At 39.2% G+C, this 26,897-nt stretch overlaps 2 protein-coding genes across 5 annotated transcripts in view; both read left to right on the plus strand.

Annotated features, from left to right (window-relative positions):
- IPO8 (importin 8) overlaps positions 1–26,897 on the plus strand; it is an 89,883-nt gene that overhangs the window by 56,164 nt on the left and 6,822 nt on the right. For 3 of the 4 annotated variants that reach the window (XM_040488516.1, XM_040488517.1, XM_040488518.1), the window contains 4 exons: positions 14,247–14,467; positions 18,563–18,768; positions 21,359–21,562; positions 22,068–22,184. In XM_040488516.1, the coding sequence (XP_040344450.1) occupies positions 14,247–14,467; positions 18,563–18,768; positions 21,359–21,562; positions 22,068–22,184 (748 nt within the window). Of the gene's footprint in view, positions 1–14,246; positions 14,468–18,562; positions 18,769–21,010; positions 21,023–21,358; positions 21,563–22,067; positions 22,185–26,897 lie in introns of those variants that run through there. The other variant, XM_040488519.1, reaches the window with a different exon arrangement.
- Positions 14,479–18,556, plus strand: LOC121038757 (ribosome biogenesis protein BOP1-like). The gene has a single exon (XM_040488520.1). The coding sequence runs from the start codon at positions 16,919–16,921 to the stop codon at positions 17,909–17,911; it is 993 nt and encodes a 330-aa protein (XP_040344454.1). The 5' UTR covers positions 14,479–16,918; the 3' UTR covers positions 17,912–18,556.

Consider the following 26,897-nt stretch of genomic DNA (forward strand, 5'->3'; position numbering starts at 1 on the left):
CTGAAGTCGGATGCTTAACCGACTGTGCCACCCAGGCGCCCCATCTTGGCCCATTTTAATTAGTTATTTGTTTATTGAGTTATGGGGGTTATTTAAATATTCTAAATTCAAGTCCATTGTCAGATGTACAGTTTGCAAAAATTTTCTCCCAATTTGTGGATTGTGTTACCACTGTCTTAAATCATTTTTTTTTTTTTAAGTTTGATTTATTTTGAGATAGAGAGCATGCAAGTGGGGGAGGGTCAGAGAGAGAGGGAGAAAGAGAGAATCCCACACAGGCACCACACTGTCAGCGCAGAGGGGCTTGAACTCACGAACTGTGAGATCCTGACCTGAGCTGAAGTTGGAAGCTCAACCAACTGAGCCCCCCAGGCGCCCCAGTTGTGTTACCACTTTCTTGATGGTGTCCTTTGAAGCAGTTTTTAATTTTGATGATGCCCAGTTTATCTAATTTTTCTTTTGTTGCTTGTGGTTGGTGGTATATTTAAGAACCTGTTGCTAAATATAAGTTCACAGAGATTTCCTTGTGTTCTCTTCGAAAAGTTTTATGGTTTTAGCTGGAACATTTAGCTCTTTAATTCGTTTTGAGTTAAATTTTCTGTGTGGTATGAGAAAGGAGTTAATTCATTATTCTGCATGTGGATAGCAAGTTGTCTCAGTACTATTTGTTGAAAAAACTATTCTTTCCCTATTGAATTGTCTTAGCACCCTTGTCAAATGAATTGACTATAAAGGTGAGGGTTCATTTCTGTATTCTCATTCTATTTGATTGATTTTTTTTTTTTTTTATCTTTAAGCCAGGACTACACTATCTTTATTAAATTTTGAAATTAGGAAGTTCTAGTCTTCCAGTTTTGTTCTTTTGCAAGACTGTTGTGACTATTCTGGGTTCCTTGAGTTTCCATGTGAAATTTAGGGCAGCTTGTCAATTTCACAAAGAAGTCAGCTGGTATTGTGAGAGGCATTGTGCTGAATCTGTAGAATCATTGTAGATCTGGGAAATATTGCCATTTTTTTTTTAAAAATTTTTTTTTTCAACGTTTAGTTATTTTTGGGACAGAGAGAGACAGAGCATGAACGGGGGAGGGGCAGAGAGAGAGGGAGACACAGAATCGGAAACAGGCTCCAGGCTCTGAGCCATCAGCCCAGAGCCCGACGCGGGGCTCGAACTCCCGGACCGCGAGATCGTGACCTGGCTGAAGTCGGACGCTTAACCGACTGCGCCACCCAGGCGCCCCGGGAAATATTGCCATTTTAAGAATACTTAGTCTTTTATCCCCTGAACATGGGATCTCTTTCCTTATGTTTAGGTCAAATTTCTTCTAAAAATGTTTAGTTTTCACAGTATAAGTTTTGCAGTTCTTTTGTTAAAATATTCATAGTTTAGTCTTTTTAATGCTATTGTAAATGGAATTATTTTCTTAATTTCATTTTCAAGTTTAATTGCCCATGTTTAGAAATACATTTTAAAAATATGTATTTATTGTGTATCCTGCAACCTTGCCAAGCTTGTTTATTAGATTAATGTTTCAGTAAACTTTTTAGGATTACCAGTCTGGGTGCTTTTTATTTTTCTCGCCTAATTGCCTTGGCTAGAACCTCTAGTGCAATGTTGAACAGATGTGGTGAAAGGAGAGGTGTTGTTCCTAATCTTAGGGGGAAACATTCCTTTCACCATTAAGTCTGATGTTAGCTGTGGGTTTTTCATAGACGCTTTTTATCAGGTTGAGGGAGTTCCTGTTTGTTTGTACTTTGTTGACTATTTTTATCATGAAGCATGTTGAATTTTGTCAAATGGCTTTTTCTACACCTTTATTATAGGTGTATTCATATTTCTATTTATTTTTGAGTTAATTTCAGTAGTTTGCATCTTTCTAGGAATTTGTTGGTGTAATTTATGTTAACTAATTTGTTGGCATGAAGTTCATATTTTTTTTATTTCTGTAGGTTGGTAGTATGTTCCCAGGCTTGGTAATTAGTGTCTTCTCTCTCTCTTTTTTATCTTTTGGTCAGTTGAGCTAAATAAAGGTTTTCCAATTTTGTCGATCTTTTCAAAGAACCAATTTATGGTTTTGTTCACTATTGTTTTTCTGTTTTCTATTTCATTAGTTTCTGGTCTAATCTTTACCATTTATTCTCTTCCATTTGCTTTGAGTTTAGTTTGCTCTTTTATTTCCAGTATCTTATTTTTTTAAGTTTATTTATTTATTTTGAGAGAGAGAGAACGCATGTATGTGCACAAGTGAGGGAGGGACAGAGAGAGGGAGAGACAGAATCCTAAGCAGGTTCTGCACTTGGGGCTCAAACTCACAAACTGTGAGATCATGACCTGAGCCAAGATCAAGAGTTGGACCCTTAACCAACTGAGCTGGTCAGGTATCCCTATTTCCAGTATCTTAAGGTGGAAGGTTATGTTATGATTTGAATTATTTTTTAAATACATCTGCAACTATAAATTTTCCTCTAAGTGCTGTTTTAGCTATATTCATTTAACTCAAAATATGTTCTCATTTTTTTGGTGGTTTATTCTGGACCCATTGGTTATTTAGGAGTGTGTTAATTTGCAAGTATTTGTGAATTTCCCAAATTCTGTTATTGATTTTTTTTTAATGTTTATTTTTGAGAGAGAGAGCACATGTGCGCACGCTCACAAGCTGGTGGGGAGCAGAGAGAGAGGGGGACAGGGGATCTGAGGGGGGCTCTGTGCTGACAGCAGAGAGTCCAGTGTGGGATTTGAACTCATGAACTGTGAGATCACAACCTGAGCTAAAGTTGGATGTTGGACCAGTTGACTGAGCCACCCAAGTACCCCTCTGTTATTATTTCTAATTTTACTGCATTGTGATTAGAGAACATACTTTCTATAATTACATTCTTTTTAAATGTATTGGGACTTGTTTTATGGCCCCAAATATAGTTTGTCCTGATACTGTTCCATTGCATTTAAGAATAATATGTATTCTGCTTTTGTTGGGTGGAATGTTGTATAGATTTTTGTTAGATCTAGTTGATTTATAATGTTGCTTAAGTGTCTTATCTACTTGCTGATCTTCTACTTATCCATTATTTTTAAAAAATATTTTTATTTTATTTTAGAGAGGGGGAGGGAGAGGGGGGAGAGAGAGAGAGAGAGAGAGAGAGAGAATGAATGAATGAATCTTAAGTAGGCTCCATGCTAAGTATGGAGCCTGATGTGGTTCTCAGTCCCACAATCCTGAGATCATACCTGAGCCGAAATCAAGAGTTGGTTTCTCAACCGACTGTGCCACTTGGGTACGCCTACTCATCCATCATTGTTCTTTATTTAAAAAAATTTTTTTTCATGTTTATTTTGAGAGAGAGAGCGAGCGAGAGCACAAGTGGGGGAGGGGCAGAGAGAGAATCCCAAGCAGACTCTGCGCTGTTGGTAGAGCCTAAATGAGGGCTTGAATTCATGAACTGTGAGATCATGACCTGAGCTGAAACCAAGAGTCAGATGCCTAATGGACTGAGCCACCCAGGCATCCCTCATCCATTATTGTTCTATCCATCATTGAAAGTTAAGTCTCCAACTGTTGTTGAATTTGTCTATTTCTCCCTTTTTTTCTGTCAGTTTTTGCTTCAGATATTTTAGAGCTCTGTTTTTAGGTACATGTATGTTTATAAATGCTATATCTTCCTGAGTTCACCCCTTTTTCAATAAAAATATTTCTCTTTGTCTCTAGTAACATTTTTTTTTGTTTTAATGTCTATATTGTCTAATAGTAGTATAGCCACTCCGACTTTCTTATGGTTGCTGTTTGCATATCTTTTTTCATCTTTTTACTTTTAAGCTATTTATATTTTTGAATCTAAAGTGTGTTTCCTGTAGATAGCATATAGATGAATCTTGTTTTTTTAAATCCAATTTGACATTCTCTTTTGATTGTTTAATCTATTAATATTTAATGTTATTGTTATGCATGGATTTAGTCTGTCATTTTTTATTTTATATATCTCATTTTTCCCCTGTTCTTTTTTTACTGCTTTCTTTTGAAATAGTTAAATATTTTCTTAAAAAATTTTTTTTAAAAAAATTTATTTTTGAGAAACAGAGCTTGAGTGGAGGGACAGAGAGAGGGAGACACAGAATCTGAAGCCGGCTCCAGGGTCTGAGCTGTCAGCACAGAGCCTGATGTGGGGCTTGAACTCACGAACCTTGAGATCATGAGCTGAGCTGAAGGCAGATGCTTAACTGACTGAGCCACTTAGGTGCCCTAAGTAAATATTTTCTAATGTCACATTTTAATTTCTTTAATTTTTTTTTCACTATTTAAAAAATTTTCCGGGTGCTTGGGAAGCTCAGTCGGTTAAGCATCCAACTCTTGATTTTAGCTCAGGTCATGATCTCCTGGTTGTGAGATCAGACCCAGCATCAGGCTTCTTGTTGGGCGTGTAGCTTGCTTAAGATTCTCTCTCTCCCTCTCCCCCTGGCTCTCCACAGCTTGTGTGCACATGTGCTCTCTCTCTCAAAAAATTTTTTTTTCTTAGTGGTTGCTCTAGGGCTTACTGTATACATCTTATTAGAATCTACTTCAGATTTAGGTTAACATAATTTTAGTGAGAAATAGATGCATTACTCCTATATAGCTCTATCTCTTCTTCCTCCTTTTTATACTATTACTGTTATATATATTACATTTATATATGTTATAAACCTAGAAATAGTTATTTTTTGTAATTTTATGTTAAAGAAGCTAAGAAAGGCAAGCCAAGTATATGTTTATAGAGTTTGTCATATTAACTCTCTTATTTACCATTTCTCAATTCTTTTCATTTGTTCCTTTGGATTGGAGTTACCATCTGGTGTCATTTGCTTTCTCCAGTAAAATGTTTCTCCTATTTCCTTTGTATTGTTAATATTGAATATATTACATTTCTATATTTTATAGTCCCAGCAATACAATTTTAAAATGTTATTTTATGCAATTGCTTTTTCTTTTCTATTTTTCTTTTTTTTTAATTGCCTTTCATTTTTAAAACATTTAAGAGGAGAAAGTCAAAGAAATAGTGTTTTTCTATTTTTGAAAATTACATAATTACATTTACGGGAGCTTGTGTGTGTGTGTGTGCGCGTGTGTGTCTTTGAATAATCTTCTGGGTCACTTGCTTTAAGCTTGAACTTCCTTTAGTAAGTTCAGGGTAAGGTCTGATAGCAGTGAATTCTCTGTTGTTGTTTTCTGAGAGTATTTTATTTTACTTTCAGTTTTGATAGACAGTTTTACTGAATTCTTGGTTTTTTCTTTTAGCAATTTGAATATACCATCACCCTGCCTTCTGGTCTCCATTGTTTCTGATAAGAAACATTGATTAACATTGATTAATCTTGTACTTGGTCGCTATGTATGTTTTTTCTCATGCAGCTATAAATGTTATCTCTTTGTCTTTTACCATTTTTACTATGAAATGTCTTTGTATTTATCTTACTTGGATTTGTTGACTTTCTTGGATATATAGATTGTTTTTTATCAGACTGGGAATGTTTCCAGCCATTATTCTTCAAGTATTTTTTCTTCTTTTTCTCTCTTCTCTCCTTCTGATTCTCCCTCTACATATACATTGGTGTGCTTAATGGTGTTCCACATTTCTTTGAGGCTCTGATAATTTTTCTTTATTCTCTCTTTTCTCTGGTGTTTGGATTACATACTCTTTTTCAATCTATCTTCAGGTTTGCTTATTCTCTCTTCTGCCAGTTCAGATCTATTGTTGAGCCTTCTAATTAATTTTTCATTTTTTTTTAAGTGAGCTCCATGCTCAACGTGGGGCTTGAACTTAGAACCCCATGATCAAGAGCTACATACTCTACTGTCTGAGTCAAGTGCCCCTATAGCATTTTTTAACTCTAGAATTTCCATTTGATTCTTTTTTGCAATTTGCATGTCCTAATAGATATTTTCTGTTTGATGAGACATGGTCATCATAGCTTCCTATATTTTAAAGATGTTTTCTTTTAGGAGTGTCTGGGTGACTCAGTTTAGCATCCGACTTCAGCTCAGGTCATGATCTTGTGGTCTGTGGGTTCAAGCCTGAAACCTGCTTTGGATTCTGTGTCTCCCATTCCCTCTACCCTCCTCCTGCTCATGCTCTCTTTCTCAAAAATAAATATTAAGAAAATGTTTTATTTTTTAAACATTTATAATGGCTGTTTTGAGGTTTTCAAAGCCCATGTTTGAGTTAGTTCTCACCCCAGGAGGATTCTTCTTGACTGTCTCTTTCCTGTTTTTCTCATGTGAACTTCTAGCTTACGGTTTATCTTTTTATTTTAATTAGGAGGAACCACCAGCCTCCTCTTATTTGCTGCTTACCACCAAGTTCTCCATTATTTTTGAGAAGAGTGACCCTCCAACCTCCTTTCCGGGTTGATAAAGTTTTACATGTATTTTTGAAGGCTCATTTTCTCCTTCAACGAGTACTGTTTTAGGTGAAGTAGGTGAGGTAGAAAGACATTATGATGTCAACAGAACAAGGAGAAGTAAAGAACGGAACTTGAGTGAAAGTAGAGAAGGGTTCAGTTCTGTTGACTGGCTTTTGGAAAGTCCTCAGCAGTAGAATCTAATCATGCCTGGAAGGTGTGGAATATACCCATACCAAAGAGTTCAGAATCTCTCCTCTAAGCCAGAAGTAGGGAAGCTATGGCCTGTGGGCCAAATCCAGCCTGTGACCTGTATGTATGGCCTAGGAATGAAGAGTGGTTTTTACATTTTTGAAGGGATGTTTAAAGAAAAAAAAAGTGTGCAACAGAGACTGTATATAGCCTGCAAAGTTGAAAGTATTATTAAATATCTACTGTAAGTTTACCAACCCTTGCTGTAAGCAATTGAACAGAGAATCCATTGAGCAGAGAAATGACATGATCAAAGTTAGGGACTTAGAATAATGAGTTTGCTAGCAGTAGCCTTAATCTAAACTGGTCTTCTGCATACACTGGCTGTGAAGAGGAACAAGGAGGCTATTGCTACTTGCAGTCTGAGGGTACTACTTCTGTTCTAGGTGAGAAACATTGGAAAGAGAAACCTAGAATAGGATTTATAATGGGTGCCATTGCAAACACTGCATAGAAAACACCTGAAAAAACAAGGTGTTAGATGAGGAGGCCAGGGAAAAGCTTGAGAGCACAGGTTTTCCTTCGAAAGTTATAAGGATGACTTTTCCCACAGTTATAGACTGTATGGATACCAGTAGATGGGAATAGAGTGATGATATTACTCAAACTGTGACCATTTAATGGTATTAGTAGGTGTTCATTACAAAAAAGTATTCAATGGTCAGATAAGTCTAGGAAATACTAGGTAAAACAATATTCAACAGATTTCATTATTGCTTGACTTCTTGTGCCTTTATCTGAAAATGTGTCTAAGAGTGTGTTAGTATCTGTGTATTCCAAATTAATTTAACTCTGGAATGTTTTTGTTTTCCAAACCCAAGGAACATCTAATGTTGTGAAAGTGCTGTTTGAATAATGCTCGAGAGATGTCTTGAAGTAGAAAGAAGGGGTGTGGAAGCTTAAATCCAATAGCTTTATCTTTTCAGTAAAGTAGGAGAGGTTGTGGAAAGTGGAACAAGTTGAAATTTCATTTGGAGGAGTCTGATAGGTAACAAAAAGTTGAATTAAAGAATTGCTTTTATTGAAAATAGAACTACCCTACGGTCCAGCAATTGCTCTACTAGGTATTTACACAAAGGATCCAAAAATACTAATTGGAAGCAAGGATACATGCACCCCAGTGTTTATAGTAGCATTATCAACAATAGCCCAATGGAAAGAGCCCAAATACCCATCGACTCCAAATTCCCATCGACTGATGAATGGATAAAGAAGATGTGGTGTGTGTGTGTGTGTGTGTGTGTGTGTATATATACACACACACATATATATACACATATATATATATACACACATATATATACATATATATATACACATATATACACATATATATATACACATATATACGTATATATATGTATATATATATATGATGATGATGGAATATTAGTCATAAAAAGAAGAGTGAAATCTTGCCATTTGCAATGATATGGATGGGGCTAGAGAGTGTTATGCTAAGCGAAATAAGTCAGTAAGAGAAGGACAAATAGCATATGATTTTACTCATGTTTGGAATTTAAGAAACAAAACAAATAAACATGGGAAAAAGAAGCAAACCAAGAAACAGATTCCTGAATATAGAGAACAAACTGATGGTTACCAGAGGGGAGGTGGGTAGGGAGATGAGTTAAATGGATGATGGGGAATAAGGAGGGTACTTGTGATGAACACTGGATGTTGTATGTAAGTGTTAAATCACTAAATTCTATACCTGAAGCTGAAAAAAAAATGCTTTTAGCTGGATAGATCCATTTGAAGTTAGCAAATAAAAATTTCTAGTATAATACAGTGGGTTTTTGCTCCTAAAACTGGGTTCCAGAGGGATTGGAAAGTTGGTATTTCTATGTCAGAAAGTTAGGGTCACTAGGGAATCTTGAATGTTAGGGAAGCTACAGTTCTGGTGCACTTAAGTAGAGCTGCAAGGCTATATTGCCTTGAAATTACATTCGTCTTATTTCCTGTAACTTGGTAGTTAGATCTAGAGATTAGGTTAGATGCATTTGTGATACTTTTGGCAAGAATGCTTCATAGATGGTGGTTTCTATTTCTACCAGGAGGCACAGAATGTCTGGTTGTCTCTCATCTTATGATGTTACTGCTGTTGGTGGTGATTATTCTGTCATTTCTTTTTCATTTATTAGCTGAAATATTTCTATGAAATGTTTTTTCGTCAATTATTGGGGTTACTCTGAGGAACAGTTGGAGTATTTCCTTTTATTTTCTATGATTCAAGATAATAAGTTTGTTTCCTAACATTCTCCAAAGATGACCAGTGAGGTGTTTTGATTTTTTTTTTTTTTTTTTTGCTTTTTAAATATTATTATGAACTTACAGGTTCAAATTTGTTTGATGTATTTCCGTGTATTTCAGGTATACAAAGTTGCTTAAACTTGGGCCAGTTGGGAGCATACATGCCCACCTTAAGTGACTCCAGTAGTGTTTAGTAGTTTTCTTGCTGTCTGGTATGACTAGATGTTCCAGGTTCATCTTGTACATGTCCTGCCCTACCTTGGGAAATGGTATTTAAGACTATAAACACAAGGGATATTTATTGTTAATGAGTTGGTCATTATTTCCAAAGAGAGCCAAGAAATACATATTGTATCATTTTAAGATTTACTTATCATTAGCACACACAGACATTTCCAGTTCAAATTCAGGACTGCGTTATTTTTACTTAACCTAATTGATCTGAATCTGTATCTGCCATACCCGAAATCCTGGTTCTCATCATAAGTATTCACTTTCTTTATCCCACTAATATGGACGTACAGTCTCAGAGTAATTATACCAACATTATCTCTAACATATGATGATTATTAACAGTTTAAAATTTTTTACTGGCTGTTTTTATCTCCAGGGTATTTCCATATGCTAGGAATATATATAGCCAAAATATAGTCAGATCATAAATTTTAAAGTCATTTACAATAATCGCTGTTTGATTCATTTATTTCATTTTATTTAACTTTTAGGAATTGCTTTAATTTTTTTTCTAACTATATAAAACATGTACATAATTCTGAAATCTAATTTATGAAACAAGGTGTATTCAGAGAAGTCTGGCTTCCATCCCTCTCCCCTCTCCCCTTATTCTCTCTCCCTGTCTGCCCACCCCCAGTGTCTAGTTATCCTTTCATTTTAAAAAGTAAGCCGGGGCATCTGGGTGGCTCACTCTGTTAAGTGTCTGACTTTGTTTGGCTCAGGTCATGATCTCACGGTTTGTGGGTTCGAGCCCTGTGTCAGGCTCTGTGCTGACAGCTCAGAGCTTAGAGCCTGAAGCCTACTGTGCATTCTGGGTCTCCCTCTCTCTCTGCCCCTGCTACGCTTGTGCTCTGTCTCTCTCTCTCAAAACTAAACATTTAAGATAAAATAAAAGGTAAGCAAAGGGGTGTATTCATTCTTCCTTCCTCACCTTTTTCTTTCCTCACCTTTTAAACAGCCGCATACTGTACATATTTTTTTCCCATCTTACCTTCTTCACATAATGATATATCCATCCTGTAGATCACTCCATAGTCGTATATAGAAGTATTCTGCATAATCAGTCCCCACAATTGATGGTGTATTAATGTAAAAGGATAATTTTAGTTTTATTAGTTTTAAAACCTCAGAGTTTCTTTGTATTCTTAATGGCTTTGCAAGTAATAGTAAACATTTGTTAAAATGAAACTTTATTATTAAAGTATCTCAAGAAGAGCTTTTCTAGTTTACATTTTCTTATGGCTTCATTGATTTACTATAATTATTTTACCATAATAATTTAAAATTTTTTTAATTTAAAATTTTTCACAGCGTAATGTTAGTTTCCGGTGTACAATATAGTGATTCAGCACTTCCATGCAACACGCTGTGCTCATCACAAGTGCCCTCCTTATCCTCTTGCACTGTTGGTGGGAATGCAAACTGGTACAGCCACTCTGGAAAACAGTGTGGAGGTTCCTCAAAAAATTAAAAATAGACCTACCCTATGACCCAGCAGTAGCACTGCTAGGAATTTACCCAAGGGATACAGGAGTCCTGATGCATAGGGGCACTTGTACCCCAATGTTTATAGCAGCACTCTCAACAATAGCCAAATTATGGAAAGAGCCTAAATGTCCATCAACTGATGAGTGGATAAAGAAATTGTGGTTTATATACACAATGGAGTACTACGTGGCAATGACAAAGAATGAAATATGGCCCTTTGTAGCAACGTGGATAGAACTGGAGAGTGTGATGCTAAGTGAAATAAGCCATACAGAGAAAGGCAGATACCATATGGTTTCACTCTTATGTGGATCCTGAGAAATTTTACAGAAACCCATGGGGGAGGGGAAGGAAAAAAAAAAAAAAAAGAGGTTAGAGTGGGAGAGAGCCAAAGCATAAGAGACTCTTAAAAACTGAGAACAAACTGAGGGTTGATGGGGGGTGGGAGGGAGGGGAGTTTGGGTGATGGGTATTGAGGAGGGCACCTTTTGGGATGAGCACTGGGTGTTGTATGGAAACCAATTTGACAATAAATTTCATATAGTGAAAAAAAATAAAGAGTTATTGGACAAAAAAAAAGTGCCCTCCTTAATTCCCATCACCTGTTTAACCCATCCCCCCACTCACCTCCCCTCTGGTAACCATCAGTTTGTTCTCTATATTTGAGTCTGTTCTTGGTTTGCCTCTCTCCCTTTTTCCTTTGCTCATTTGTTTTGTTTCTTAAATTCCACATATGAGTGAAATCATATGGTATTTGTCTTTCTCTTACTGACTTATTTTGCTGAGCATTATACTCTAGTTCCATCTATGTCATTACAAGTGGCAAGATTTCATTCTTTTTTATGGCTGAATATTCTATTTGTGTGTGTGTGTGTGTATGTATACATATATATACACACACCACATCTTCTTTATCCATTCATCAACTGATAGACACTTGGGCTGCTTCCATAATTTGGCTATTGTAAATAATGGTGCTATAAGCAGGGGTGCATGTATCCCTTTGAATTAGTGTTTTTGTTTTTTGGGTAAATACCCAGTAGTATGATTACTAGATCATAGGGTAATTTTTAACTTTTTGGGGAACCTTCATACTGTTTTCCACAAGTGGCTGCACCAGTTTTCATTCCCACCAACACTGTAAGAGGGTTCCCCTTTCTCCCATAGTAATAATTTTTAATGTAGCCTACATCCTACATGTGTTGTGCTATCTGAATGCTCTGTATTGGAATTTGAGAAGAAACCAGTAGGGTTAGTCAAACATCAAACTACTCATCCCTTTATAAAATCTCAAATTTTTTTTTAACGTTTATTTATTTTGAGAGAGAGAGAATGAGAATGAGCAGGGGAGGGGCAGATAGGGAGAGAGAATCCCAAGCAGGCTCCACAATCAGTGGGGAGCCAAACATGGGGCTTGATGTCACGACTGTGGGATCATGACCTGAAAAGAAATCGGGAGTTGGACACTTAACCTAGACTGAGCCACCCAGGCGTCCCTAAAATCTCAATCTTAAAACTAAAACACATAACTATACATGGTACTTTTATGTATCCTCCTAAATAAGGCTAGTTAGTATTCTGCTGCTCCTAATATATTTATAACTTGGACCACAAAAAAAATATTAAATTTAATTCGTAAATTTCTACGTGAAACTTTGTTGTTTAATAGAGTATTATTTAGAGCAGTTACAGGTTCACAGCAAAATTGAGCAGATGGAACAGAGATATCCCATATACCCCTTACCCACACATGCATAGTGTCCTCCATTATCAACATATACACGAGGGTGGTACATTGGTTATGGTCGATGTGCCTACGTTGATAATGCATCGTTATCACCCAGAGCCCACGCTGGACACTAGGCTTCATTCTTGGTGTTGTATATTTCATGGGTTTGGACAGATGTATAATGATATGTAACCGCCATTCTAGTAACATACAGAGTGTCTTCACTGCCCTCAACCACCTCTGTGCTCTGCCTAGTCCTCCAATCCTCCCTGAGGATTAAAGTTTAATTTTATTTATTTTTTATTTTTTTATTTTTTTCTGCTAAAGTTTAATTTTAAAATGAGCTTATATTAACACCTCAGGATTTTATTTTACACAAATCATTTCAGCCCATCCCTTTTAGTGAAAATAACTATTAGGAACTAGTTCTTTAAAAAAATTTTTTTTTGTTTATTTTTTTTGAGAGAGAGTGAGCAAGAGAGAGCGTGTGAGTGGTGGAGGGGTAGAGAGAGAGAGAGGACAGAGAATCTGAAGTGGGCTCCGTGCTGACAGCTTGGAGCCCGAAACCTGCTTCAGATTCTGTGTTTCCCTCTCTGCCCCTCCACCACTCACACTCTTTCCCTCTCTCTATAAATAAATAAATAAAATAAAATAAAATAAAATAAAATAAAATAAAATAAATAAATAAAATAAAATAAAATAAATAAATAAAATAAATAAAAACATTAAAAAATTTAAAAAAAAAGGAAATACTTCTAATGAAAGTGGTTCATCAATGGTAGAATTGGAGTCAGATGCCTTTATTTTCAAATGCGAAGTCTACCATTTTTTCTTCAGTCTTCTATTAATAGGAATTTTCTTATTTTTATTTTATTGAGATAATATAATGGTTTGATATTTATATATGTTGTAAAATGATCACAATAAATCTAGTTATATCCAGCACCATACACAGTTACAAATTGTTTTTCTTTGTGATAAGATCTTTTAATATCTACTCTTAGCAACTTTAAAATATGTAATACAGCATTACTATTGTTTTTTGAGAGAGAGAGCAAGCAAGTGAGGGAGGGGCAGAGGGGAGGGGGGGAGAGAGAGAATCCCACAAGGGGCAGAGAGAGAGAGAGAGAAGCAGGGCTCAACCAAAGCAGGGCCCAAACTCATGAACTGTGAGATCATGACCTGAGCTGAAGTCAGATGCTTAACTGACTGAGCCACCCAGGTGGCTGTAATACAGCATTATGAAATGTAGTCACCATGCTGTACTTTACATTCTGTGACTTAGGAATTTTCTTTCTCAAGAGAAATTCTGGTCATGTCATGCTTATTTAGTTTTTAAGTCCCATTTATTCTGATTTCACAAAAATTCCAACCTAGTCATTTTACCTTAAATGTGGAAGTGGCTGGGTCTATATTTGGATTGTTGCCATCATTTGAGTGTGGATTCTTGTGGGATAGTCTTCACTGTAATCTGCACTCAAAAAGGAAGGAGACTTGTTGGGGCATCTGGGTGGCCCAGTTGATTAAGTGTCTGACTCGGTTTAGGCTCAGGTCATGATCATAGTTTGTGAGATCGAGCCCCATATCAGGCTCTGCGCTGACAGCACGGAGACTGCTTGTGATTTTCCCTTTCCCTCTGCCCTTCCCTCACTCTGTCTTTCAAAATAAATAAATAAGCATTAAAAAAGAGAAGGGAAGGAGACTTCCTCTCACTGCTCTAGGACCTCTTTTTGGCCATTTAATCTCTGGGCTTTATGAGAATATAAATTTGTTTAATACCATAAGAACAAGGTAAGCAAAGGCTTAATTGTCCTTAAGGGTATCTTATTTGAGAATACTCTCTACCAACATACTGCTTTCTATAAAAGTTACCTGGTTTCTCTGTGTATGGCTGACTCTCTTCTTTATTGTTTTCTCTAGTGCATTCCTCTCTTTGTTCAACTTGTTTTGGAGAGACTAACCCGAGGAGTGAAAACTAGTGAGCTCCGCACCATGTGTCTTCAGGTTGCCATTGCTGCCTTGTACTACAACCCTGATTTGCTGCTACATACTTTAGAACAAATTCAGTTGCCTCACAATCCTGGACCGTTAACTGTACAGTTTATAAATCAGTGGATGAACGATACGGATTGTTTTCTTGGGTATGTGTCTTTTGAATTTTACTCTACATTTCTGTTTCTGGAACATTGATTTTAAAAATGTAAAATAGCATATAAAGAGGTAATTTTCATTTTTGAGGATTATTTTTAGTGCATTGTAAACATAAATTTTAATTTTTAGAGAATTCAACTGTGTTTCAGTAGTATAATCTAGTGGAAAGAATGCAGGCTCTGAAAATTAGGTATAGTCTGTCCCTAGTTGTTTTTTACTTGCATGATAGCGTTAGATCTTTAGGCAGTGAGAACTAAGTGTCCATCAGGTTCCATGACTATTAAGTGTGTATAGGTAAAAATGTTCTAAATGGGGTCAGGTTTCTAAGGAAAATGCCAGTCTGGTAAAGATTTCCTGGCCCAGGTTATTGGATATTGGAACTCTGCAGATCTCAAGGGAGCTTGTTCTCAAATGTGAGGTCAGAAAGAAGGATTGTTCGTTGTAGCTTGGGTGCTTCCCTGGTGCGAGAGTTTGTCTTCATGTGAAGCACTCTCCTACTTCTCAAACATAAGAAAAATGAGATGCCGAGTAGTAGGTACATGCCCACCTCAAGTGACCCCACACCTATTAGTGATTGTTATGCTAGAATTTGAGCTAGATTGCAATTAATTTGTTTAAAACATTAGATACAACTAGTGTTTTGTTTTTTAAGTTTTGTAAGAGAACATTTAGAAATGATATCATTTAGAAATGCTGAGGAAGGAGAATTCCAGTAGGGGAGTAGTCAGCACACTGCCAAGTGATAGAGGTGTGAATTAGCATGGCAGAACAGGTGTGGGGGAAGATACTAACAAGCTGCTGCGTGCATTCTAGTTTTTCTACTTGTAGGATACTGGAATTTGTCATTGATTTAGATTTTTTATTAAAGACTTGAAGGGAAGAACATACTTTAAAAAATTGTGCTTGAAGTTTTCTCTGACAAAGATTTAGGGAGCAGAGGCTTTGTCACTCACAGTTATGCAGTTGGAATGCTTCTCTCTTTATTAGCATCTAGAAGCAGTTTTCCAAAGATAGAAAGGCCATTTCTACTATTGCACAGACTGGACAGGCTTGGCTTATGCTTCCTTGGATTCTTTAGAGTCCTACTTGATAATCATCTTTCCTGCTGTGATCCTCTTGACACCTAATGTGCACCCCTATTGGGGGGCATCCTCAGGTCCAGTGCAGTTCCTGTTATAATATACTCCTTTGGCTTTAGTAACTTGAATCAGGCAATGCAGTGGGCTGGGACCGGCTGGGTAGTGTGGCAGGCGTGTGGCTGTGACACAGGCACGGCCTGGGAAGCGGCCACTGGAGCCAGAGCTGGAGTTGGAGCTGGTGGAGTTCTCTTTGATCTGTGCCCCTCCTCCTAGCCTCCAGGATGGCAGAGATTGTCGCTTCTCTGACAGAGAGCACGTTCTCAGGCTTGGAAGATTCTAGCAGTGACAGGAGTGAAGATGACTTAGCAGAGGGAGAAGATAGGATCAGCAGTGATGGAGAAGACCACTGGGCCACAGGTGCAGGCCGGGACCTCTTCCCCAAGGACAGAGGACATCTGGAACATGGTGGGCATGGGCATTGGGCACGGATGGCAGGCACAGCTATGAGCCCCTGCGTACTCATGACAAGCTGGACCAGGTTCTGGACAAAGTGGATGATCCTGACTACCGGTGCATGATGCAGGACTGGATGACAGGGCACGACTTATGGCTGACTGATGAGCAGGTGGCCCTGGCATGGTGGCTGCAGAGGGGCCAGTTGGGGGACATGAGCTTCGATCTGTATGAGCTGGCTATGGACTTCTTCACTGGGAACCTGGTGCTCCACTCAGTAACCAGCTGACCTGCTGACAAGCACAGCGTCATCCCATCCCTGGTGGAGAAGGAGAGGGTCTCTCACTTGGGGCAAATGCCATTAAGATGGGCCAGATGCAGCTTCACGGGCCCCAGAACCCCACCCCTAGCTTCAGTAATCTGTGGGTGTGGAAGACCCCGATGTTGGGCTGGATGGGCACAAGATACACATACCCACTCCCAAGCTGGTCCTCGGCGTCACACTGAGTTCTATGGCCCACCTCCTGCGTATCTGCCCAGCGAAGAGGTGTGGGAGCAATGGGAGCCAGGTGAGAGGAAGCCCACCTTCCCGCCACGCAAGTTTCCGAACCTGTGGGGTGTGCCTGTGTATAGCTGTTTCCTCCAGGAATGCTTCACATGCTGCCTTGACCTCTACTGTGTCCACGGCAGTTCAAGGTGAGGGTGAATGTGAACCCTGAAGACCTCGTCCCCAAACTGTCCCAGCTGCAGGACCCGCAGCCTTTCCTCACATGTCAGGTCCTCGTCTCTAGAGGCCCCAGCAACCTTGTCCACCACCTTAGTGTCATCCTGGAGAGGGCCAGTGGCTGGCTTCAGGCTCTGACGATGGCTTACTATGTATGACTCTGGGAGGTGGCTGCCACCCGCTGCATGAGGACCGTGCCCGTTGTGGGTATGCTGAGGAGTATTGGCCGGAACACTCACCCCACCATCTGCCTGGTGGCTGTGGCTGTAGACGACGTGGTGCTGCTACTGATCCTGGCCTTGGGGGCCCAGCTGGTGGTGGGCAGTGAGGACCAGCTGCTGTGTGCCTTCATCCCACCTGAGATGCCGGCCATTCAGCCTGCCTATTGGCTGGAGGCCCCAGAGGAGAAACGCCAGGGGGGACCTGTGGCTGCACATCCGCCATGGGAAGCCTGTGACTCTGTTGACCTGGCATGGGTGTGGGGACTTCTTGGCTGTGGTCCTGGCCCCTGCAGGCCACACACAGGTGCTGATCCACTAGCTGAGCTTGCGCTGAGCTGGCGCTGCAGGCAGACCCCCTTCTGCAGCCATGGCCAGGTGCCGTGGGTGGCCTTTTACTCTGTCCCGTCCTTTGTGTTAGTGACTTTCCAGTGCAGCATCTGCCTTTACTATCTCCTGTGCCAGGAGCTCACCCAGAAGCTGAGACCGAACTGTAAGTGGGTGTCCAGCCTGGCAGTGCACCCTGCAGGGGACAAGGTCATCTGTGGGAGCTATGACAGCAAGCTGGTGTGGTTTGATCTGGACCTTTCTGGTGAGCCGTACAGGGTGGTGAGGCACCACAGGACGACCCAAGGGCTGTGGCCTTCCACACCTGGTACCAGGTCTTCACATTTAGCTCTGACCACGGGAGTGTCATTGTCTGCCAGTGACCTGCTGCAGAACCAACTGCCGGTGCCTGTGAAGGTGCTGTGGGGACACGTGCTGAGCCAAGACCTGGGTGTACTGGATGTGGCTTTCTCCCCTGGCCCCAGCTGTGGGTTTTCTCAGGGGCCAATGGCACCATCTGCCTCTTCACCTAAGCCACCCTGTTTCCTGAGGGGCCAGGCCATGTGTTTGCTCAGGATCTTAATAGAGGTGTTCGCCCAGCTTGGGGGGAAAAAAAAAGAGCAATGCGAATAATAGTAGCTTATAATACATTCATCATTTCATCTGCTTCGGATTCAGCCTCCCTCTCTCCCTCTGCCCCTCCCCTGCTCGTGCTTTGTCTCTCCCTCTCTCTCAAAAATAAACATTAAAAAATTTTTTTTCCCTTCAGAATCAAATTTTCCTTATGCTATGTTATAGCAGAGTATATTTAATTGATTTACTTATAGTCATTAAGTTTAGCTTGCTTATTATATGCTGAGTTTCTGAATAGCTTTTGGCACTGGGGGTACAGTGTGTGTGCTGAGAAACCTTGTAGACCAATCTAATGAAGACACAGTCTGAATTTTTCCTTTTTTCCATTGGATAGGAATTTTATGCTGTTAAATACAGGTATTCCTGCTTTAATAGAACTTGTTATGCCAAGGCACAGATAAAGCATTTAAATCAGTTATAAATTGATACTATAGTAAGATTCACCACATTGATTACAGACTTTTATAGCTCTTTGATGATAGTTGGTTTACAAAACTTGGTTTATATAGGATTTCATGTAGTACAAGATGGGGGATCCCTCTGTATAATTCCATTGAGTGAACCTTAGAAATCACCTTGGCCATTTGTTCTTGTAGAATCTTCAGTTGTCCTCATTTCTCATGAGTACATTTTTTTCTTTGTGATTTGTAGGCATCATGACCGGAAGATGTGTATAATAGGACTGAGTATCCTTTTGGAATTGCAAAATCGACCTCCTGCAGTAGATGCTGTGGTGGGACAGATTGTACCCTCAATTCTTTTCCTTTTCCTTGGCCTAAAGCAGGTTTGTGCTACCAGACAACTGGTAAACCAGGAAGATCGCTCAAAAGCAGAGAAGGCTGATATGGAAGAAAACGGTAAAGTCTTCTAATTGTAATGAATGCTAGAATTGATTTTGATTTGAGCATGCATTTTCTCTGAATTTTAGTCTATTTGGAATCATTCAGTTACATTCTTTGGCTTGTTGCACATTTAACAAATATTTTGGGTTTGGTTGACATATCCTGTAATGTAAATTTAAATATGTTAATTTTTTGACATTTAAATAATTGAGCTTAATGAATGTTGTTAAACTCTGAGAAATTCAGATACATTTATAACAGAATCAAATAGTTTTGACAATGAGTTAGGAACCAGTATTTCATTTTCTTGTTTGTGCCAATAGTCTCTGTGAAGTCGGCAGCATAAATTCAATGAACCATTAGTTAAGGGAAGTATCAGTATAACAGATTAATAGAATGCCTGATTTTTTTTTAATGGTTCTTAAAAATTGTAATTGGGAGAAACTTATGTTTTACGTATTATTAAATTTGGAGTAAAGTACATAAATGAAGGTTATTTGCTTAATTGACAGAATAAGATTGTTAGAGTCAAGGATATTAGATCTTTATTTGATGATAATTGCAAAACTACTTGCTTGGGTGCAGGAAATAACCTAATCCAACTCCAAATGGAGTTTTTTCCCTCTTCCAGTTAAAAGCAGAATTTCTTCCCCTTCCCTTCCCCCCCCTTCCTTCATATAATTTACTGTCAAATTAGCTAGCATACAGTGTGCTCTTGGCTTCAGGAGTAGATTCCCTTGATTCATCTCTTACATACAACACCCTGTGCTCATCCCAACAAGTGCCCTCTTCAGTGCCCATCACCCATTTTCCCCATCCCCCTGCTTCCATCAACCTTCAGTTTGTGCTCTGTATTTAAGAGTCTCTTATGTTTGTCTCCCTCTCCATTTGTAACTATTTTTTGTTTCCTTCCCTTCCCCCATGGTCTTCTGTTACGTTTTCACTCTTATGTGGAATTTGAGAAACTTACGATATCTGTTAAAAACAGAATTTCTTTAAATGAGAAAAATCAGAATGTTTCATGTAAAACATACAAGTGTAGATTTAAACATTTTGCATTTAATTCGCATCATCCTAGTTTGGGTACGAGGAATGGTACTCTTCTCTAACTCCTAACATAGAGCACAACTTCTGATCTAATTTGCTTTCCGGAATTCTATGTAGGACTTCTTTACTAGAAGGGTTTTTATTCTTTTGCTAAGTATAGGCCAACAATTATAGAATTCTTTTTTTCAGTTCTAATTTTTCGTTTTGTAAACTGTTGGCTTATAACTAATATGACGTGAGAAAAAATTTCTGGTAATTTTCCAGACTTTCCTGTTCAATTTGTGCTTAAGTATAGAATGACTAATTAGGAAAGGTATTTCTTGCTATTTTTGTCGTATATATGTGTCATATATATATATATATATATATGTGTGTGTGTGTATGTATGATCAAAACTTCTGTTTCTTGCCTTATCCCTAAAACTACTTTGCCATTTAATTCAGATGCTTTAGTGTGGTATGTTTTATAGAAATAGTTTTGGAATAATACTGCCTGGTTTGGGTTTTACTGTAGGTTTTTCTGTCTTGGGTTGATTTTGTTCTGCATTTACTATCTTCCAGTTATTTATAATATTGGGCTAACTGCTTAGAACAGATCAGCCCTGAAAATAGAAACAGAATCCATGGTGATATGCAATTCAGCTTTCCACTTTTCAACACACATGTAGCTATTTTTTCTTTATTTCTGTATTTTTATGTTTCTATTAGCAGAAATGACCTCATTTGAACACTTATGAGTAGTTTGTAATCAACTGAATTAACTGTTGAGAGACCCAAATTCTCAATGGGAACTCATTGTTACTTAAAACACATGCACTGGGGCGCCGGGGGCCCAGTCAGTTAAGTGTCTGACTTCGGCTCAGGTCATGATCTTGCGGTTCGTGAGTTGGAGCCCTGTATCAGGCTGTGTGCTGACAGCTTAGAGCCTGGAGCCTGCTTTGGATTCTGTATCTCCCTCTCTCTGCCTCTCCCCCGCTTGCACTCTCTCTCTCTCAAAAATAAACATTAAAGAAAATGTACTGACTACACAATTTTTTTGACAAAAAACTTGGGACTCTGATTAATTAGCATCTTTATATAAATGAATATGAGACAGCCATAGCAAAACAGTAGTAATGTCCAGTGGACTATGGATTTAGGGTTACTTGGAAATTGTTTTCAGTGAGGAGTATAAAGTCATTTTTAAAAAAATGTTTATTTAGTTTTGAGAGAGAGAAAGAGTGCGAGCAGGGAGGGGCAGAGAGAGGAGGAGACAAAGAATCTGAAGCAGGCTCCAGGCTCTGAGCTGTCAGCACAGAGCCTGATGTGGGGCTAGAACTCACGAACTATGAGATCATGACCTGAGTTGAAGTTGGATGCTTAACTGACTGAGCCACCCAGGTGCCTCTAAAGTCATTTTCAATTTAACAAACTATAAAGTTTTATTTTTAGAATTTCATGTAAAAATAGGCGGTAGTTTTTCCATTTCCAGAATGTCATTTTATAATTTTTGTTCTGTGGAATTTTATGTTTTGTCCTTTTGTGTTCTGATTCTTTTTAAATAATTAATGGATTGCCAGAGGAGATTTCAAGTGATGAAGAGGAGACGAATGTAACCGCTCAAGCGATGCAGTCGAATAACGGAAGAGGTGAAGATGAGGAGGAGGAGGAGGATGATTGGGATGAAGAAGTGTTGGAAGAAACTGCCCTTGAGGGATTCAGCACTCCACTTGACCTTGACAATAGTGTGGATGAATATCAAATTTTTACACAAGCTCTGCTAAGTATGTCTTTACTCCCTAAATTTTTAGATATTTTCTCTAAATTCTTTATTTCCTTCGGTTTAAAAATTGTTTTGGGAATTGTCCAAAATCAGTTTAGATGTTAAGTTTGGTTTTAGTTGTGGTGAGATGTCCAAATGGAAAAATCTGGGAGGCTTAGAGCATGGTTTTGCCTCAAGCACTAACTTGAGTTCTTGGTGTGGGAGTGAAGCCGAAACTGCAGGTACGGGGAAAATCTGGCGGAACATGGTAGCATGTGAATAGAGGTGTTTGCCAAGATCTGGATTTTAGGGAGCATAGTAAAACCCCAGGAGGAAGAGATGGCGGAGGAGGTCGAGAACTGAGGCAACACAGAGATTTGCAATGTCCTAACCTTCCTCTGATAGCCCCACATGGTTAGATATGGAGTGGGTACTCAGAAATGATCATGTACTTTTGTTCTCTGTAATGATAATTTTCACTAGACTCTTCTCTTTTTCTTCTTCTACACACTCCCCAAATGCAACAGCTGTGCAGAATCGGGATGCTGCCTGGTACCAGCTGCTGATGGCACCGCTCAGTGAGGACCAGAGGAGGGCGCTGCAGGAGGTGTATACCCTGGCAGAGCACCGGAGGACAGTAGCAGGTCAGCCAGCTGCATTCCCAGATTGGAGGGCATCAGCGTGCCAGTAGTCAGTCTTATTAGTGAGCAACCTTCTTACCTTCTTAATGAGCCTCGTGGCACATAAAGACTGTTTTAAAAATTGTTAGAGGCCAGCCTTTCAAGATAATTATTATTGTATGATTTTTTTTTTTTTTTAATCACTGATCATGATATCTTAGCTCTGCAAAACCCTGTGCATTAATAGGTGTCTTTTAGTGGTGGTGGTATTCATGTACTTACCCTCTCTTTGGGAGCCAGTTCACTTCATGAATTCTTATAAGGAGCTTGTCTTCCTGGAAAAGAAACACTCTTCATTTCTTTTGCTGGGATTTACATGTTAGTGATTCTTGTTGATTTTCAGTTTTTGACTTGGAGAAATTGTTCTATGCAGACATTATTATGGTCACTCCTAGAAAATCAGTGCAAAAAAAATTGTAATTACAAAAATACTTTAGTGTAAAACATGGAATAGGCACCTGGAATTTAGAACCTAAGTTCTTCTGCATAGAGTTCTCTTGTCAGCCCTGCACAGAGTCGGTATCAGGAGAATTCTGGGTACACTTTCAGCAGTAGCCTATAGAACTATTAAAAAAACCACTTTGCACCTTTTCATTTTGTCATTTTTCCTGGAAGTTGGGGGAGGTAAAGTTTTTCCATTTTGTTCATTTTTAGCAGTTTTTCTGTAATAGTAACATAACTACTTACTGACATAGCCCTATTAAAAGCTGATACTCAGGGACTTCCAATGGGTGGATCCTGAGCTCACGTCACCCCACAGATACAACTAGGTAACGCTCACATCAGGGTAAATAACCCAGAAAATGACCCAGAGACGGCAGAACAAACTCTACAACTAAATGTAGAGAAGAGTCCACATCAGAGAGGATAGAAGAGTGGAGATGCAGTGGGAAGCTAAATGGACTATGGGTCTGTCCACTGGAGGGAGGGATCCGCAGGTGTGGAGAAGAGAGAGAACAGACCATCATGGTGCGAGCTTGCATGGGAAGATGAATCCCTATAACGTTTGGCTTTGGAAACCAGAGGGACCAAATTTCATGAGTTCTGACAGTCAGCAGGTTCAGTTCTGGGAGAGTCTGGAGGGTGAGAGGAAACTGAGTCCTCATCCCTTTAAAGACACAGCACAGCCAACAGCCTGCAGAAACACAGCATAGAAGCAGTACTTTGAAAAATGCCCGGGGCATACAAGAGGGCATTTGTGTGTCCCAGAGAGACTGAGATTGCTGGAAGACACCTCCCGGAACAAGGAGCTGGTGGGTGCCATTTCCTTTCCTTGCCCTCCGGCATAAACACTCAGACACCTGCAGGAACCAGCCTGGAGCCGGCATTCACTACCTAACTTGTTTATACTATGCCCCACCCTTTTTAGCTGGGCCTGCCTCAGTTCTGGTGCTGTGGGCCCCCTTCCCTAGAAGACCATTGCAAACTGCCAACACCATGCCTCTCTACTGTGCGCATTGTGGAGTCTCAGTCCCAGCAGTGGCAGCTGGTCACCTGTGGAGGACGCAAGAACCTTATTAAAACTGTGCACCCTGCACCAAAAACTATAAAATGCCTAGGAATCTAACCAAAGAGGTGAAAAATCTATACACTGAAAACTATAGAAAGTTTATGAAAGAAATTGAAGAAGACACAAAAAAATGGAAAAAGATTCCATGTTCCTGGATAGGAAGAACAAATATTGTTAAAATGTTAATACTACCCAAAGCAATCTACATATTCATTGCAATACCTATCAAAATAACACCAGCATTCTTCACAGAGCTAGAACAAACAATCCTAAAATTTGTATGGAACCAGAAAAGACCCTGAATAGCCAAAGCAATCTTGATAAAAGAAAACCAAAGCAGGAGGCATCACAATCCTGGACTTTAAGCTGTATTATAAAGCTGTAATCATCAAGATAACACGAACAGATCTGGCACAAAAGCAGACACTCAGATCAATGGAACAGAATAGAAAACCCAGAAATGGACCCACAAATGTATGGCTAACTAATCTTTGACAAAGCAGGAAAGAATATCCAATGGAAAAAAAGACTGTCACTTCAGCAAATGTTGCTGGGGAAACTGGACAGCAACATGCTCTTAAGTGAACCTGGACCACTTTTTTACACCATACACAAAAATAAACTCAAACTAAGGGGATAAAAGACCTAAATGTAAGACAGGAAAATCCTCGAGGAGAAAGCAGGCAAAAACCTCTTTGATCTTGGCCACAGCAACTTCTTAACACGTCTCCAGAGCAAAGGAAAACAAAAGCAAAAATGAACTATTGGAACCTCATCAAAATAAAAAGCTTCTGCACAGCAAAGGAAACAATCATCAAAACTAAAAGGCAACCAATGGAATGGGAGAAGATATTTGCAAATGACATATCAGACAAAGGGTTAGCATCCAAAATCTATAATTTTTTTTTTAATATTTATTTATTTTTGAGAGACAGAAACAGAGTATGAGCAGGGGAGGGGCAGAGAGAGAGGGAGACACAGAATTCGAAGCAGGCTGCAGGCTCTGAGCTGTCAGCACAGAGCCCGGTGCAGGATTCGAACCCACGAACCGTGAAACCATGACCTGAGCCGAAGTCAGACGCTTAACTGACTGAGCCACCCAGGCGCCCCAGTGTCCAAAATCTATAAAGAACTTATCAAACTCAACACCCCAAAAACAATCCAGTGAAGAAATGGGCAAAAGGCATGAATAGACACTTCTCCAGAGACATCCAGATGGCCAACTGACACATGAAAAAATGCTCAACATCACTCATCATCCGGGAAATACAGATCAAAACCACCATGAGATACCACCTCACACCTGTCAGAATGGCTAACATTAACAACTCAGGCAACATCATATATTGGCAAGGATGCAGAGAAAGAGGATTTCTTTTGCACTGCTGGTGGGAATGCAAACTGGTGCAGCCACCCTGGAAAACAGGATGGAGGTTCCTCAAAAATCCAAAAATAGAACTACCCTACAACCCAGCATTTGCACTGCTAGGTATTTATCCAAGGGATACAGGTGTGCTGTTTCGAAGGGACGCATGCACCCCACTGTTTATAGCAGCACTATTGACAATAACCAAAGTATGGAAAAAGCCCAAATGTCCATCGATGGATAAATGGATAAAGAAGATGTGGGGTGTGTGTGTGTGTGTGCGTATACACACACACAAACACACACAATGGAGTATTACTCAGCAATCAAGAAGAATGAAATCTTGCCAATTGCAACTACGTGGATGGAACTAGAGGGTATTATGCTAGGCGAAATTAGAGAAAGACAAATATCATATGACTTCATTCATATGAAGACTTTAAGATGCAAAACAGATGAACACAAGGGAAGAGAAGCAAAAATAATATAAAAACAGGGAGGGGGACAAAACAGAAGAGACTCTTAAATATAGAGAACAAACAGAGGGTTACTGGAGGGGTTGTGGGAGGGGGGATGGGCTAAATGGGTAAGGGGCATTAAGGAATCTACCCCTGAAATCGTTGTGCTATGTGCTTAGATGTAAATTAAAAAAAAACCAACACACACACACTGTGCACCCTGCCTTTTCATGCTTTGCAGATTGGTCTGGCCAGCCATGGTCTCCGGGGCAGAGACACATCCCCTCTGGCAGAGGACCAGCACCACCTTGTTAAAACTGCATGCCATGCTCTACCCACTACTTTCAAGAGCAAGAGATGTAGCTGAATTTCCTAACAGAGAAACACAGAAAGTTACACAAAATGAGACAGAGAAATATGTCCCAAATGAAAGAAAAGGAAAAAACAATAGCAAGACACCTAAGCCAAACAGAGATAAGTAATATGCTTGATAGAGAAATTAAAGTAATGGTCATAAAGATACTTGCTGGACTTGAAGTAACAGTGGAGGATTTTTAACAAAGAGAAAACAGTGAAAAAGAACCAGTCAGAGATGAAGAACATGATAATTGAAATTAAAATTACAGTAAGTGGAATAAATAGTAGACTAGAGGAAACAGAATGGATCGGTGACCTGGAGGACAGAATAATGGAAAGTAAGGTGAGCGGGTGAGAGGAAGACAAATTATGCAAAATGAGAATAGACTTAGGGAACTCAGTGACTCCATCAGGTTTGATAACATTCACATTATAGGGATGCCAGAAGAAGAGAGAAAAGGGGGCAGAAAGTTCATTTGAAGAAATAATAGCTGAAAGCTTCCCCAATCTGGGGAAGAAAACAAATCCAGATCCAGGAGGTACAGAGATTTCCCAACAAAAACAACCAAAGGAGGTCCATTCCAAGATACATAGTAATTAAGATGGCAAAAAGTAGTGACAAAGAGAATTTTAAAAGCAGCAACAGAGAAGGAGAAAGTTATGTACAAGGCTATCAGTGGATTTTTCAGCAGAAATTTTGCAGGCCAGATGCGAGCGACAAGATATATTTAGAGTGCTGGAAGGAGAAAAATCTGCCACCAATAATATTCTATCCAGCAAGGCTATCATGCAGAATAGAAGGAGAGATAAAGAGGTTCCCAAACAAAAGTTAAAGAAATTCATGACCACTAAACCAGCACTACAAGAGATGTTAAAGGGGACTCTTTTAGTGGAAAACAAAAACCATGAGTAATAAAAGTAGGAAGCACACAAAAGAAATAAAAATAACTATATCTGTAAATACCAGTAAAAGACTCACAAAAGGA

This window comes from Herpailurus yagouaroundi, unplaced genomic scaffold (genome assembly GCF_014898765.1).
Source record: "Herpailurus yagouaroundi ecotype Mexico unplaced genomic scaffold, PumYag 166, whole genome shotgun sequence".
NCBI classification, from domain to species: Eukaryota; Metazoa; Chordata; class Mammalia; order Carnivora; family Felidae; genus Herpailurus; species Herpailurus yagouaroundi.

Excerpts from the sequence above, each read along its gene's own strand:
- LOC121038757 (XM_040488520.1), top strand. The coding sequence starts at position 16,919 with ATGAGGACCGTGCCCGTTGTGGGTATGCTGAGGAGTATTGGCCGGAAC.